Genomic DNA, 15,179 nt, shown 5'->3' with positions numbered 1-15,179 from the left:
GGCAGGGTCTGAGCATCAGCTCCTCCCTCCCCGTGCTGGCTGCAGGAACAGGGTCCCCCCTGGGGCGGGAACACGGCCCCCTTGTGTGCAGGGCTGCAGATGTGTGGGTCGGGAAGCCTCACAAGGAGGCACAGTGTTCACACACAGGGCGTCTGTGCACACTCCACAGGGCCCTGCTCTTCCTACCAGGCTCGGCAGCCAAGCCTCGCCCCAGGAGGGGATGTCAGGCCCCGGGGACGCCCTAGCTTGTCCTGAGTGGGCTGCAGGAGTGGGGAGAGAGTCAACGTCCTTCTCCTCGGTGCTGGGATGAACCTATGCTGGCCGGCTGGGACACAGCTCGGCACGGAGAGTGGACAGTCTCGAGGCAGCTCTGATGATCAGCAACACGGACTGGGTCCACACTGCATGGTGTCCTTACAACAGGCCGACAGGTGGCTGGGGGGGGCAGGGGTGTTACTGAAGGATAAGGGGGAGTCAGAGGGGAGCCCAGTACCGCCATCAGGGTGCTTTCCAGCCTGCTGGACTGAAAAAAGGCTTCTTTCTGCCCTGGGACAGCCCCCCAGGCCAGAACTACCCCAGCAGCTCTGACAACAGCCCATTAATCCCTCCCCGCTGGCGGGCTCAGTGGCCAGGGAGAGAGGCAGCTCTGAGTGGAATGGGCTGATGACGGGCCTCGGTGTCTGGGCAGAAAACCCAGAGCTGGAGAGAAGGGTCCTGGGTGGACGGAAGGACAGGGGCGACCAGTCTGGGGCTCCTGGGGAAGAGGGGAGGCAGTCCCACTGGACCTTCCCATGGTCAGGATGGGGGGTGCGGGGGGGACAGCTCCCCCCGCTGCAGGAGAACAGGACAAGAACAACGATGGGGAGCGCCAGGGCAGCTGTGAGACCCCAGAAATGCCCAGGGGGACTTCGGTGTGAGCCTGAGGGTCTGCAGAGACGGGTCTCTTACACGGCGAGCGTGAGACAGCAAACCGTATCACGGCATTCAGGCCACTGCCGCCCCTTCTGCACTGGAAAAAGCCAACAAGGCCACACCCCAGGCCCTGGGCAGCCACCTCCCGGCCTCCAAGAGCCTGCACTTTGTTTCACCCGGTGCCCGGATGGGGAGCGGCCTGACTCTGAAGGACAGAGGTGGGAAAGGCCCTGGGGTTGGCCAGAGGCCAAGGGATGGAAGGCTCCAGCAGGGGCTGGAGGCACCATCTGAATTGGAGGCATCGGAATTGGAAGCTTCGAGCCACAACTGCGGCAAACGGGGCTCCATAACCTGATCATAAAAGGATTTCTATCAAGTTCAGCCTCGGTCAAGCGGCACGTCAAACACTCCATCACTATTAGCTCATTTAATCCCCGAAGTCTCCCTAGGGGGAGGCAGATGAGGAAATGGAGGCTTCGGGAAGGGACTCACTCGCCCAAGGTCATGATGATGAAACGCTGACCAAGGCCTTGCTCCCTCAGACACCCGTCTAAGTGCTTTGCATATTGACTCGACCCTCCCCCAAGCACAAGGACAGGGAGGCGGCCCTGCTCGGGAGCCATCCTCTCTGCCACCACGGGGGCCAGGAGGAGGGAGGCTGGGTCTCCTCCTTTGCCTGCCACGGGAACCCACCAGCCCCACGGCCACCCCCGCTCCGGCAGGACCTGGCCCGACTCCAGGTCAGGAAGCACACTGTGTATCAGGGATTCGTTCCGACCTCAGGTAAAGAACAGCATCAGGGCAGCGCAGCAAAGCTCATGGGCCTCAGCATGGCTGCCCATCCCCCCGAACAAGGGCATCCAACTCTGGACTCTGACCTTCATCTCCCCTTACCCTGGCTCTCTCCCAGGGCAGCTTCTGTCCTGCAGCCAGGAAAAGTGAAGCATGAGACCATCCAAGGACCAGGCTGGCTAGACCCACCAATGGTACCAGTCCCCGGAGGAGCAACTGGCAGGGACACACACCCAGAGGCATCCCAGCAGGTGCCGATGTGGGCAAGAGGAGGCCCGTGGGGCAGCCGGGCCCAGCTGGAGCCACAGGCTGGGTGCCCGATGCGGACTGCAGAAGCAGGGCCTCGGCGCGCAGGCCTGGTCAGCGAAGCCGGACGACCAAGTCTGGAAGTTGCCCTTGGCAGCTGCTCACTGCAACACAGTGCCTGCCCCGGCGGCCGTGGGCCTCCACAGAGAGCAAAGGGGGCCCTGGGAAGTTTGGGAAGAGCCCCATAGTCAGGCAGGGCAGGGGGAGGAGACGGTCACAGAGGATAGAGCGAAAGTGTGGGCATCTCACGGAGCCACTGGTTCTCGGCACAATGCTCACCAACACCCGGTACATGGTTCTGGAAACCTACAGCCTTTGGCCAGGAGCTAAGTGAGTGGCTGTCCTCTGGGAGACCAGACATTCGAAAGACCCCTCTGCTAGGAGTCCCTGCACTGGGGCACAAGGACAGGTCTTCTCACCCATCTCCCATCAGCGAGGAGGTTCCAGCACCCACGCCAGCCTGTGGACACCAGGCGCCTCGTCCCGGATCACGGGCAGCCTCCGCTGCAGAAACTTCCCCCTTCCAGACAGAGGCTTCCCCGTGTGGGAAGCAAGAATGAAAAACCCCTGGGTCCTCCAGAACGCACACATGCACGCCGCGTGTCCAAAACACCTCGCTGGGTTCCAGCCACATGTTCCTCCCTTTCCTTCCTCAAGGGGCAAGTCAGGTCCCACCTCCCGGCACCTCTCCCATCACCCAGCTCTGAACTGAAACGTTCCCTCCAGGAGGGTCTTCCCACCCGCCCAGGAGGGCGGACAGCATCCTCTGTTCACTCCTCCAGGACGTTTAGGATCCAAAACCATCTGTTTGCCACTTACTCTCGGCTTCTACCTTTGACCCCCAAACAGATGTGCACAGTACAAGGGACCCTATGAGTCTTCTGCTCCCCGCTGCATCTCCAGTCCCCAAACCGTGCCTGGCAGTCAATAAATCTTTATTGGATGAGTCAGAGTGAACACTTGAATGAACAAAAGCTCTTTCACACATACGTTTGGTTAAATTCAAGGCTGTGAGTGTCTTTTTTCCCAGCTAATAATTTAACCACCTAGTAAAAGCAACTATAAAACATTTTTTTATTCTGAAAATCCTGAAGTGAATCAGACTTAAACTTCCTTGTGCCGTTATCAGGACACTTAACAGAGGCACCCAACGGGGACAAAAATGTCCTTCAAAGAGCCGAGGCACAGCGACGGGTAGCGTTTCCAAAGCGATGTGTGAACGACAGAGAGACCTCGCTCAAAAGCGGCTGCCATCTCGCCAGCCCCTGCTGGAAGCAAACACAGGATTTCTGCAGCTGAGGAGGCGCTGGGATGCGGTCACATGCAAAGCAGGGAGGTGCCCTGCAGCTCCAGGATTCCGCAGACGGGAAGTCAGAGGAGCAGGGCTGGTCCTACCCCGATTCCTTCCACAGCCGTCTGTCCCCATGCGTGTGCCCCAGTCCACACTCAGCCTGGGCTCCGCCACCATCCTGTTTATGACACTGGGGGGACTAGTCGGTGCCTACACCCCGTCCAGTGGCAGGACAGGCGGGAGCCAGGGAAGGATCCCCACTTTTCCCCAGGATGTAGCTAACGCATGGCAGCCGGACCCAAAGCCACTTCTCCCTGGGGCTCTGCAGGTGACACACAGAGACAAAGATGACGCACTCCTGAGTCCCGCCTCCACAGGCTGCTTCTGGACAGACAGGGAGGGAGCCAGCCGGGCCCTGGTGATATCACAGACAGACCTGTCTGTCCCACAAGCCAGGGGGCTGAGTCACCCCCGGGCAGGCGGACCTACTGCTGCCTGAGGATTGTGATTATTTCAAAAAGAGAAACAAACCAATCCTGCCGGGCCTAAACTTCTGTTCACGAGCTCAGTCTTCTCTGCAGTGGGTGCTGGGTGGGGGGGGGGTCTCCCAGGCCTCACCAGGTGGCTGTGTCCAAGAAGGGAGAGCCGTGAGCCCCAAGGCATCCACAAAGTGTGTCCCCCGAGCCATGTGCTCCAAGGGGCTAGGCCAGAAGGACCAACAAGATCCTGCCTGAGAATCTCGGGGTTCAGGGAGTAGGACTTTGGGACTCAGAGCGGGAAACAATGCCACCCCATCCCCATGCGCAAGCACACAGCGGGCCACGTCTAATGGACCAGCTGCCGTGTACGGGGTGGGGGAGGGGATGATGGCTTCACAAACGAGGTGATACCTGAGTCCACCTGGAAGTCAAGTGGAGGAGAAGGGCACCGCCAACAGTGAGGCCCGGCTGGCAGAGGCATCTCTACTCTTTGGGCCAAGTGTCTCAGGTTAGCAGACTGGGTTTCCCGGAGCCTCAGCCAGCAGGCCTGGACTCCAGAGTTTCCACAGCGAGCTGTGAGAAGGAGCACATGAGCGCCCAGTTGGGTTTCATTCACAATTGGACCTGCCTGGGGCTGGCTGGGACGCTGAACTGGGCGCAAGGAAGTGACCTGCTGGCTTCCCCCCAACCTCCCTAGGGTGTCCCTGGAAGCAGGGGCCTGCAGGCCCAGCGAAGGGGGAGTGCTTGGAGAGCATGAGCTCCCGTGGGCTCCTCCTCCCTGGAAGAAGCTGTCCCCCACGTTCCTGCTTCTCTTCAGACCGCCTTCGCTCCCCTTTACAGACGGCTAAACTAGGCGCACAGGACAGAATCCAACAGGGACAGGATTTCGAGTTCTTTCAGTCCAACCTGCTTTTCTGTACACAAGGCAACAGCTAACAACACCCAGTGTTTCCTCTGCACCAGGCAGTCCCGCAAAACCTCACAGCCCCTCCCCGGGAGTCTGGCTCTGACTTCCTCGGCCACAGCACCCCTGGCCCCCTCACCCCCCTCACATCTCCTTCGTGGAGATGGAAACTCCTGGAGAGGACAGAGTGGTCTCTACCTTCCTATGGCACAGCCCAAAGCACCAGACCAGCCACGCAGCCAACGGTCCTCAGGAACGGGCCGGGGGTGGGGGCAAGCGCACGCCACCGACGGGAAGGGCAGGACTGGCAGCCCCGGCCCCACCCCAACCTGGGCGAACCGGTCACCTGACACCCAGAGAGCAGAGGGAGATTCTGGGGGATTCTGGTGGCTGGGGGAGTTAGGAAGTCAGCCGCCTGCTTGGGCATCACCAAGTGGAGGGCGTCTGGAGCCCTGGTGGGAAACGGCGGAGACCACGGTGGAAAGGGCACAGCTCACCACCCAGGACCCACCCCAGCTGACTCGGGCCTTGGCTCACCTCTGTTCTTCAGCCAACCGGTCTGTACCAGGTGCCAGGTACCCTGCCTGAATGTGGGGACCTCATGCCCTCCCACACGACCATGGGGGGACCCAATAGGGTTGCGGGGTGGGGTGTGCTCTCTGCCCACCACATGGTTTCAGTCTCTTCCCAAAGTCGGAGGCCAGGGGAAATTTTTTTGGTAAACATTTGCAGGAGGCCCAGAAAGGGGTCGGTGACTTGGGGAGTGTTAGAACACCACGGCGTTTATAGGGAATAATGAAGACACAGAGGCGGGCGTAGGTAAGTCTGGTCAGAGACTCTGTGGACGGGGTGACGGGCACCCGCGGGACGGGAAGTCGGGGTAGAAGGGCCAGCACGTCACATATGGGAGTCGGAAGGAATACTGCATTTGGGGGAATGGTTCTCAAACCCAAACTCAAGGTCCCAAACACACGTTTGTGTTCTGTGGGGTGCCTTCAAGGAGATTCCTTGGTTAGGGGACTCAAACAACAAAACAAACAAAAAACCACTGCCTGGGGTTTATCTGGGCACAATCACGCCTAATCTTCAGCACCTTCACTCGGACACGTTAAAGACACCCCCCAGGTGACTCTACCACCAGGCGGGCCACGGGGCTCCTCACACCTGATGCGTGAGCCCAGACAGACGCACGCTGTCAAACACACGACACATATGGAAGACTCGGGAGGAAAAGAACGTAGAAGATCCCATTCCTAATTTTTACAGCGATTACATACTGAAAGGGTTAGAATTTGGGAACGCTGGGGTCAGCAAAATATAGTTAGGCTGACCCCCACCTGTGTCTGCGTGTTTGCCCTGTGGCTACAAGGAAATCTCGAATTACACAGGAGCCGTGTGTTCCGTTTCTACGGGCCAGTGTCGCTCTAATGTGAGCCAGCGCCGACAAGTCCCAAACGTCAAAAAACATTACTCTTCACAAGATTTCGATTCCCCGGACGGTGCTGAAGGGATGGGTCACCAACCGGGAAAACCTGTGAACTGTTTTCAACCTGCTCTGCCCTCCTCACCCCTGCACGGGGGAGGGGGGGGTCCTCCTCAATGGAAAACCCCTAACACCTGGGTACTCTCGCCTCTCTAATGGGCGCCCACCCACTGGGCTTGGATCCCGGAGCAGCGCGGGGGGGCCCCTCTCTGTCCTGGCCTGAAAAAAAAAAAGCTTTCGGGCTCGAGGTCTCTATCTGGCAGAGGAAACCGAGCCAGAGAAGCACAAATACTCCTAGATAAGGAAAAAGCAAGTCTGACATTTAGCACCTCCACGACTCCTATCTGCTGAGTCCTTATCCCTGAGATGCCTCAAAGGTGGGTCTCTGCTCTAGCTGAAGTTCTGGAAAGAGCTCTCAGATGGTAAAGCTGGTGGTGGTGGTGGGGGGGAAGCTACGGCCGGTTACGTGCCGAGCCCCGGACCGCGCGATTTGCACTCTGGGTGTAGCAGCCGCCTGGGGACCGCTGTAACAGCTCACCCCAAACCAAGCACCTTCAAACAACACACACTGCGATCATCTTACGGTTCTGGAGATCAGAAGCCCAAGACCGGTCTTCCGGAGGTGCCAGCTGTGCATCATTTCCTTCTAGAGGCTCCACGGACAACGCCATTCCTTGCCTTCTCCACCGTCTACGGGACGTCCACCTTCTTTGCTGAAGGGCCCCTTTTCCCACCTCAAAGCCAGAAACGGCCAGTTCCTCCTTGCAGACCACTCCTCTGACCTCACCACGGTTAAAGGCCCTAGGAATACATTGGGCCCACCTGACAAACCCAGGAGAATCGGCCTATTTTAAGGTCAGCTGACTGGCATTTTCTTACCAAGTATGATAAAGTATTCACAGGTTCCAGGAATTAGGATGGGGCCATCTTTGAGGGCCCGCCTGTCACACAGTGTTTCTCTGTACCTCAGAGCAGCCATTGGGGGTGGGTGGAATTAATCTGTTTTTACAGGTGAGGAAACAGACTCAGGAGTTAAGCAACTTGCCCAAGGGCACAGGCTAGCAGCACTCAGGTCCACCTGCCTGTAAGCAACTCCCCTGACATACCATCTTGTTTTTTAACGGTATGGCTAGTTTGGGGTTCAAAATGCAAATATACTGTATTCTACGGCATTCTGTACTCAGAATGTTACAACAATGAAAAGTTAACACTATTGTGTCATCTCCATTTTGAAAAGGGGTTTTATCACCAAAAGGACCAAAGTCGTGGGGAAGAATAGACCCACTTTCCAGAGGCTCCCTCTGGGATTACACAAACACTCACACCATACAACCACCCCAAGGACCAGTTACAAAAGGGAAGCGTGACTGCTCTCCCTTAACGCTCCTGACTGGGGTAGGGAACGGACCTTTGCAAAATGGGGTGTGGCCTGCCGAGAAAACTAATGTGGAAGTATTTTTCACACACACACACACACATACACACACACCCGCTCCCCCAGCTCTGGATCCAGGAGCCGAAGGAGAAAGGCGAGGCTGAATGATGCCAAGGACAAGTTCTAAAGCAAGCCAAAGTGCTCTCCTCACAACACAGGGCACGGTAGTCAACATGAAGACAGAAGGACAGAAGCAGTGTATTCCGAAGGGAAGATGGGTCCGAGAATTGGATGTGCTATTTTCTGTAAGTAGCAACCTCAGCTCTCTGGGTCCTTTCCACCAATGGGACCTCACTGGCAGCTCACTAGATATTTCTGGGAGCGAGCTAATTAAATATTAACGATGTACAAAATCTTTATCCTCTATCCCTCAATAAGTCATTCTGAAGACAAGCAAATCTAGACGCTGAACCCAAACTCCATCTCTCCAGCAAAAAAAGGGGGGGAGGCGGTTAGGGATGGTAAATCCTAGGAGATTCACCTGTTACAAAGTTATTCATTCTCAAGTAACCCTCTCAGCCCTGTAGAAAAACCCAACTAGAAAAACAAAAACAAGCAAAAAACAAACAAAAAAACCCCACACCTGTTTGTTTACCAAACCAACCACTAAAATGTATGGATCTAGATCAGAGAGACTCTGTCTTTCACATTAAAGAAGGTCGCCCTTGATTTATAATAAAAGTAAGATTAGTGGAACAGGCCCTTTAAACTGCATCTCTATGTAGCAATCAGACCTCTTGATACCTCCTCAAAAGCGGAGGGGGCCTAAAAACAGAGAATAAAGCTCTGACAACACCCAGATTCTCTCTACCAATTAAATTTTCCTCTCCATCCTTGCACAAACTCCTACCACAATTAATGATGTATTAATGCCTTTAAATTAAATGCCACATTTGTTTTGATGATGGGCTATCCAGGCTGAAAACAGGCCAGATGAGGAGGATCAAGAGGACAAATTAATAATTTTCAGGTGGGTTGGTTCCAACCCTTGGCTTTCATAAAGCCTCGGTGTTGCAAAATTTCATTATCGTTTTCACTGCTAATGGTAAGCACAAAGGTTAGGAGGTCCCCCTGAGTTTTTTCCTTATTTCAAAATGAAAGCTGTTGTAGACAGCGGCGCCGATAACTCGGTTTGAAAGCAACCGCGGAAGTCACTGCTATGGGCAGGGACAGGTGGGAAGGACCTTGCTACAGCAAGCCGCCCCAAATGTCCCCATTCGGCTTCAGACAGGAGGGGTCCTTTCGGCTTCCTTTATTTCTAAAGTAAAACTGTTCTGCTATTTCGGTCTTGGGTGACTTGCTCTGGCAAACAACCGAGCGCGCTCTCCCCTCCCCCGAGGCCGACGGACACCTTAATGTTTGTAAAATAAAAAGGAACAGAAAACTAGAGGCAGAGCCGCGACCGCGATCTGTGTTCCCGGCAGGAACACAAGGCACCAACACACACCCGCGCCATTGCTGAATTTTCAAAATAACCTTCCCAGGATAGGCGCGTGGGATGCGCAGGAAGGGAGCCCGAGGAAGTTTCTGTCTGTCAGGCGCCCGTGTTTAATAAGGGGGTGTGAACCTATTTATACGTGGGCCAGCGCTCGGGCAAACAAGTCTGGCTGCGTACGTGAAACTTCGCGCCCGGCGTATAATAAGATACTGTGCGGCCCTGGAAAACAGCTCCGGCGAAGAGGAAACTGGGAGTTTCCTTCAAGGAAACGCTCTGCTTCCCCGAGGTGGGAGCGTGCTTCGCACGGCCTGGGAGGTGGTGGCAGGAGCCGGGCTGCTGGGGCCGGGGAGGGTCGGCGCGGCCGGGGCAGAGGAATCCAGGCAGGCCCCGCCGGGAGGCGCTCCTAGGCCCGGGCACACCTGACCCCACCTGGCTCATCGCTGCCTCCTCCCCCGCCCCGCACCTGGGTCGCCCGCCACCTCGCTCCCGGGCCACCTCGGTCCCCTCCGCCTGGGTCGCTCGCCACCTCGCCCCCTCCCGGCGACCTCGGCCCCCTCCTCCTGGGGTCGCCTTCCACCTCGGCCTCCCGGCCACCTTCGCTCCCCCTCCACCTCGCTCCCGGGTCACCTCGGTCCCCTCCACCTGGGTCGCCCGTCGCCTCGTTCCCAAGCCACCCGCCTCCCCCGCCCCCCACACCGCGGCACCCCGCCACCTCCGTCCCCCGGCGGCCTCTCTCGGCCCCGTCACCCGCGCGCGCGCTTCCGGTTCACCTGCGCGCGGGGCGGCTCGGGGGGCGGCGGCCCGGGCGCAAGGTGGCCGGTGGCGGCCGGAGCCCGGGAGCCGAGGAGGCGCGCGCCGGCCAGGCCCCGAGGGGCGCCCCCCGCCCGCCCGCCCGCGGCCCCGCCGCTCGCCTGGGTCTTGTCGAACTGCTCGCGCTCGGCCTCCAGGCTGTGGCCCGGCCTGCGGCTCAGCACCCGCGCCGGCACGCTCTTGATGCTGTTCATCCTGCCGCCGCCGCCGCCGCTTGCGCTCCCGGCCCGGCTCCGCGCGACTGAGCGTCACGGCTGCCCGCCCCAGCCTAGGCACCGCGAGGCCGCCGCTCGGCGCCCGGCCGCCCCGCCCCTGCGCGCGGGGGCGGGGGGCACCTCCCCCTCGGCCGCCCCGCCCCCGCCCCGGGCCCGCCCCTCGCTGGGCGGAGCCCCGGCCGAGGTCCCCAGCCCCTCCACACCTCTGCCTTACCTCCCCGGGCCAAGTCTCTTGCCCACCTCCACACCGCGGACGCACGGAGTCCTGTCTACACCAGAGGAGGATCTGGCTAACTGGAGAAAACTTGGCCTCAATGAATGTGAACAATGGAATCACAACTAGACTTCTTTTTTTTTTTTTTCCTTTTTAGTCTTAATCTATGTGTGAAAATGCATACAAGTAAGCCGTCCCCTCTGCGCATCTCTAACCCAGCAGCAGCTCTCTTCCACGGCCGTGGGATGAATCTTCGGCGGCTGCAGGCTCCGCACGCGGACACCTTGCCAGAGCCGGGGCACTGCGAGGAGAAGAGGACAGGCCGGGCCCGGCCAACCTGCAGCCCGCGCGGAACACAACACAGGGCTGGGCCGTCAAAGCGCGTCGTTAACGACGCCGCAGGAGGTCGTGGGAGTCTTTAAAAAGCATTGTTATTATTGGCTTCCTTTTTAAATTATCCGTCACAGGACTGAAGTAAAAGAAAAGAATACATGTTTTATATATTGTTTATATTTATATATTTTTATATTTTATATATAATATATATTTATATACATATATATATATAATCAATTACAGTTCTCCCAAATGTATGCTATCAAATAATTTTTTTTGCTGTGCTCAGTTTTTCTCTCAAAATATAGGTGTGAAATTGCCCAATACATGTACTAAAGCCCCCCCCTTGAAGAGGAAGTGTGATGCCTGAAGATGGTCTCCCCTTCTGTAACTTCATGGATTAATCTCGTCTTGCCCCCAGATGGACACTGGATACTTGAAAAGCTGTATCTGACCGGGTTCTTTTGACTCTACCAAAAAGAAATGAACCATGCTATATCTAATTCCAATCCCTGAAAGATCTCTCTACCAGAATAACAATGGCTAATGTTTATCGATTGCTTATTATTTGCCAGACACTGAGCTAAGTCCTTCATATGTACTGTTTCATTTTTAATCCCCAGCTCCCAGGTCAAGAGCTGTGGCTTGGTGGCTCCAGACCAGCTGTTTCTCAGACTCTTTTTCCACACTGAACAAAACCAAGTTATCCCGTGAACTTCATACTTAACACAGCACCTTCTTTCAAACCAGGCAACGACCTCTCTGGGTTGAGAACATCTGCCCTGGTGACTTAACATTAGCAACCAACTACCTCTCTTTTTAATAATGGTTGATTACTGGGGTCCAAGAGCACTTGGCTAAAATATCTCTAGTGACTTTTAATGCATCTGCTTGTATGGAAGCTTTTGAGCCCCCGGAGGCAAGGACCACACCATCTTATGCCATTTTATGATCTCCGTGCCTAGCAGAGTGCCTGGCACATGAGCAATGTTCAATAAATGTGTGAAGTGCAAGGCTGAAAAAGTGAGTAAATAGCCTGCTATAATTTAGTCCACTTCAACACATGGCTTAGTTTTATAAAACGAGCAGCCGGGACACGAGGATGTAAGCTTCCCCACTCTGAATTTGTCCAGGTTCATTGCTGGTACCGCCTCCGGGCAGGAGACCCAGTTCTAGCACTGGCTCTGTCACTGTACCCAGAATCAGGGTACCATTTTGGTCTATCTCCAGAGCTGTTTCATGCTTCCCAAAGGCTATTACAAAGGCAGAGGATTTGGGTTATGAACACCTCATTTAAAGGAAAACCCAAGAAAGATGAACAGTATTTACATCCCTGGGTTAACTAGATGGTGGAGCTGCAATCCCCACACTGCCTCGCTGACATGTATCACTGGCCCCAACCTCTCTGTCCAGCTTCCTCGTGCGCCATCCTCATCCATCAGGTCTGAAAATGCATCATGCTCCTTTCCACCTTTCCAATGCTGTTACCATTCTGAGGAATGCTCTTCCTCTTCCTGTTTGCTGGTTAGCATCTACTTATCTTTCAGCTTTTCGTTCAGGGAAGCCTTCCCTGAAGCCTCCGCCTTTGACCTATGCCCCTGATGTATGTTGTCACAGTAGCTCCGAGCTTTATTTCATAGCACTTAACCAGTTTTTCATGACCTATTTGTGATTATTTAATTAAGGTCTGTCTCCTTCACTGTAAACAAGGATTCAGTCTGCTTTGCTCACTGTTGTGTCTCCAATGGCCAGCAAAGCAGTACTTACTATGGGCTCAAATTATTTTGTTTTTTTGTTAGACGGCCTAAGTGTGCACTTGGCTGAGAACCCAGAAATCATCCTTTATGGGACTGATTGAAGTGCCCTCCTCATCTGATAAACTCCTCTCAAAGACCACTCTGGTTCTTAACCTACCTTGTCTGCTGTGGTCCTGATTAATGTGTCTGGTTTCTTCATCTGAACCAACATTACCCCACTAAGCTTCTGAATACCAGGCTTTTCTACTACAACTTTCTAGGTAAAACTGTTGTCAGTGTTTAAATATGGATTCAGAATTTCTTTCTTTGGGGGTATTTCTGTTTCTCTTTATAAGATCTGTCTACAAATTCTGAAAGCACCCTTACACCAGTCTCTTCTGATGGCTGAGATAATTTCTGGCGGGGGAGTGACAGTACCATTCTTCTTAAGACAGAAGAATGCTGATGACAAAATATAGCAGCTCAGTTTTATCTCACGACTCTTCTCAGACAGACTGAGGGCTGACTCTTCCTAACAGAAACTGCTCACATATTTAAGTAACTTTCGGATGAGACCAATAAGCTGCTAATAATATTAAGATTCGCCATTTTTTAGTTATATGTGCTGTAATTCAAAATAACATGGTGGGGTGAGATGGGTACTATAGATACAATAATCCTATGAGCTGAAATAATTTTACCCACAAAATAATTTTTGACCTTTTTCATTCTTTGGTTTCCTGAAATTTTCCTACTTATTAGCATCTCATCAGTGTTCTACTTCTCTTTTCCCTGGGCAAGCTGGCATGCAGCCATGAGCCCAGCATAAAGAGAAGGAGAAATTTTCATATTTTGTATCTCAGACTGGAAATGAGCCTCTCCGGGGACATTTTAGGTTTCCAACAGCTCAGAATCAACTGCACCTTTCTCAGACTTCCTCTGCCCAAACCGGCCGTGCCTGAGGGAGAAAGCAAGCATTTATAAAGAACACAGCCAAGCCTCACCCCATTTCCCTTTTCAGCACCCTAATTAAAAAGGCTAAATGGGGTGGCTCCTCCACTCTCTTGAAAATCATCTCTGAAGTACCACTGAAACCTTTCAACAAAGGGGCATTTATACAGCACAATAGAACCTTGATATCTGCGATGCTTAGGAAAAAAAATACATTCCCATTCCCAAGGAAATTAACTTGCCAGGTTCGGTTTCAAGCGACTAACCTTCCTTATTTTGATCCTGTATAATAAAAAGAAACCCGAGAAAATTCTTCTTCTTTATTATTAAAAATATATTTTATTGAATGAAGCTGATCAATTCTCTTACAAGGGACAGAAATGCACACAGTATATTCTTTAAAAAAAATTATAAGTTAAAAGGGAAGTGTTTTAGTCTCTAATGATAAAAAAAAAAATGCATATAAAACCTGATCTTCCAACAAGCTTTTGTTTGTGTAAGTAGATGGTACTTACTACAGACCCAGATGAGATGGGGCTCTGTTCAGCTTTGGGACAGAAGGACCTCCATTGTCAGTAAGTGAGGAGATACTTTCCAGTTAAAAATATTTTGTATCATATATCATTTTATGTCTATTCTACACAGCAAAATCCAGGGGTAAAGCCACCAGTGAAGAGAATACTACTTCTCATAGATTTGCAGCTGACTCTGATAAGCTGTCAGTTATAATTTAAATGTATGCACAGGTTTTTTAAAAAAAGCAGATAGTTAAAACAGCATTTTACATGCAGGGGTTCTCTATTTGATGACCACACTTTTAAAGAGCTTCTCCGGTATTTAACCGTAGTCTGCATCTTTACAGAGAAGTCCTTTTCTCTTTGAGCAGAATTCCACGTTTGTATATAGAGAATACACAGTAAGGTCTAATTTCTTACACATTTAAAAAAAAAAAAAAATGTCCTCAACATGAAAACAGTCAACTTGAAAACAAACAAAATATAGATGTTAAAAAATTAGCTTTCAGTTTCTGCTTCCCTTTGGTATTAAATGTTGTTTACAAAGGACTACAATCCCCTTTTTGTTTTCAAGGTTAAGTATTAGGTATTGATGTCTGCTTCCTGCCTTCCAAAGATGAGAAATCGGCTTCTGCAGGAAGGAAACACAGAGTTAATAAAATCGAGTCAAACAGAGCAGTGGGTAGTGTGCTCTACGTTCCGAATCTCTATGAAATAAACTATACATCCAGATTTTTATCTACATAAGGTCACGTAAAATACCATAAATATGAAAACTTCTCAGCAAAGAGAGGAAAAGCCCAGGAGAGGAAGAGGGCTCTCTACACTTCATGCTTTCACAGTGTTCTTGAGATGTTCTCTGCTTACAATGAAAGCATCTGAAATGATTACACTTTTTAACTTACCAAACTGGATTCTGAAGGAATTTTACATTTGAAATGCAGGTTTGATAGAAAGAAACACAAATCAAGAAAGTGCTTACTACATCAATGAACCTTTCTTTCTTTTTTAAGTTTTTATTTTTATTTTTTAATAATAATAACTTTTTAAAAAATATTTTATTTATTTATTTGACAGACAGAGATCACAAGTAGGCAGAGAGGCCGGCAGAGAGAGAGGAGGAAGCAGGCTCCCTGCTGAGCAAAGAGCCTGATGCGGGGATCGATCCCAGGACCCCGGGATCATGACCTGAGCCCAAGGCAGAGGCCTCAACCCACTGAGCCACCCAGGTGCCCCTTAAGTTTTTATTTTTAAGTAATGCCTACACCCAACGCGGGGCTCAAACTCACAACCCTGTGACCAAGCGTCCCATGCTCCATGGACTGAGCTAGCCAGGCGTCCCAGTCAATGAAACTTTTTATA

At 52.7% G+C, this 15,179-nt stretch overlaps 2 protein-coding genes and 1 long non-coding RNA gene across 12 annotated transcripts in view; all 3 read right to left on the bottom strand.

The window, feature by feature from the left end:
• The window catches only part of HIP1R (huntingtin interacting protein 1 related), a 28,955-nt gene extending 18,804 nt beyond the window's left edge, over positions 1 to 10,151 (bottom strand). Inside the window, exon 1 of one of the 3 annotated variants that reach the window (XM_059140021.1) lies at positions 9,952 to 10,151. In XM_059140021.1, coding sequence (XP_058996004.1) covers positions 9,952 to 10,044 — 93 coding nt within the window. In that variant the 5' untranslated portion in view covers positions 10,045 to 10,151. The remainder of the gene's footprint in view (positions 1 to 9,951) is intronic. The other 2 variants (XM_059140019.1, XM_059140020.1) reach the window with 2 other exon arrangements.
• Positions 3,066 to 6,348, bottom strand: LOC131811450 (uncharacterized). Of its 2 annotated transcripts, XR_009345942.1 has the most exons (3): positions 4,883 to 6,348; positions 4,192 to 4,353; positions 3,066 to 3,278 (listed from the first exon to the last, which is right to left on the bottom strand). It is a non-coding gene; the product is annotated as an uncharacterized LOC131811450 (long non-coding RNA). The 2 variants fall into 2 exon arrangements; XR_009345941.1 differs by lacking the exon at positions 4,883 to 6,348 and having other exon boundaries at positions 4,192 to 4,873.
• Positions 10,152 to 14,081: 3,930 nt separating the features above from the next.
• Positions 14,082 to 15,179, bottom strand: part of CCDC62 (coiled-coil domain containing 62) — a 44,086-nt gene continuing 42,988 nt past the window's right edge. For all 7 annotated transcript variants that reach the window (XM_059139394.1, XM_059139395.1, XM_059139397.1 and 4 more), the window contains one exon: positions 14,082 to 14,448. The gene's annotated coding sequence lies outside the window, so the exon portion shown is untranslated. The remainder of the gene's footprint in view (positions 14,449 to 15,179) is intronic.

The sequence above is a fragment of the Mustela lutreola genome, chromosome 11 (genome assembly GCF_030435805.1).
Source record: "Mustela lutreola isolate mMusLut2 chromosome 11, mMusLut2.pri, whole genome shotgun sequence".
In the NCBI taxonomy this organism is placed as follows: Eukaryota; Metazoa; Chordata; class Mammalia; order Carnivora; family Mustelidae; genus Mustela; species Mustela lutreola.
This window is presented reverse-complemented; position numbering and strand designations above follow the sequence as displayed.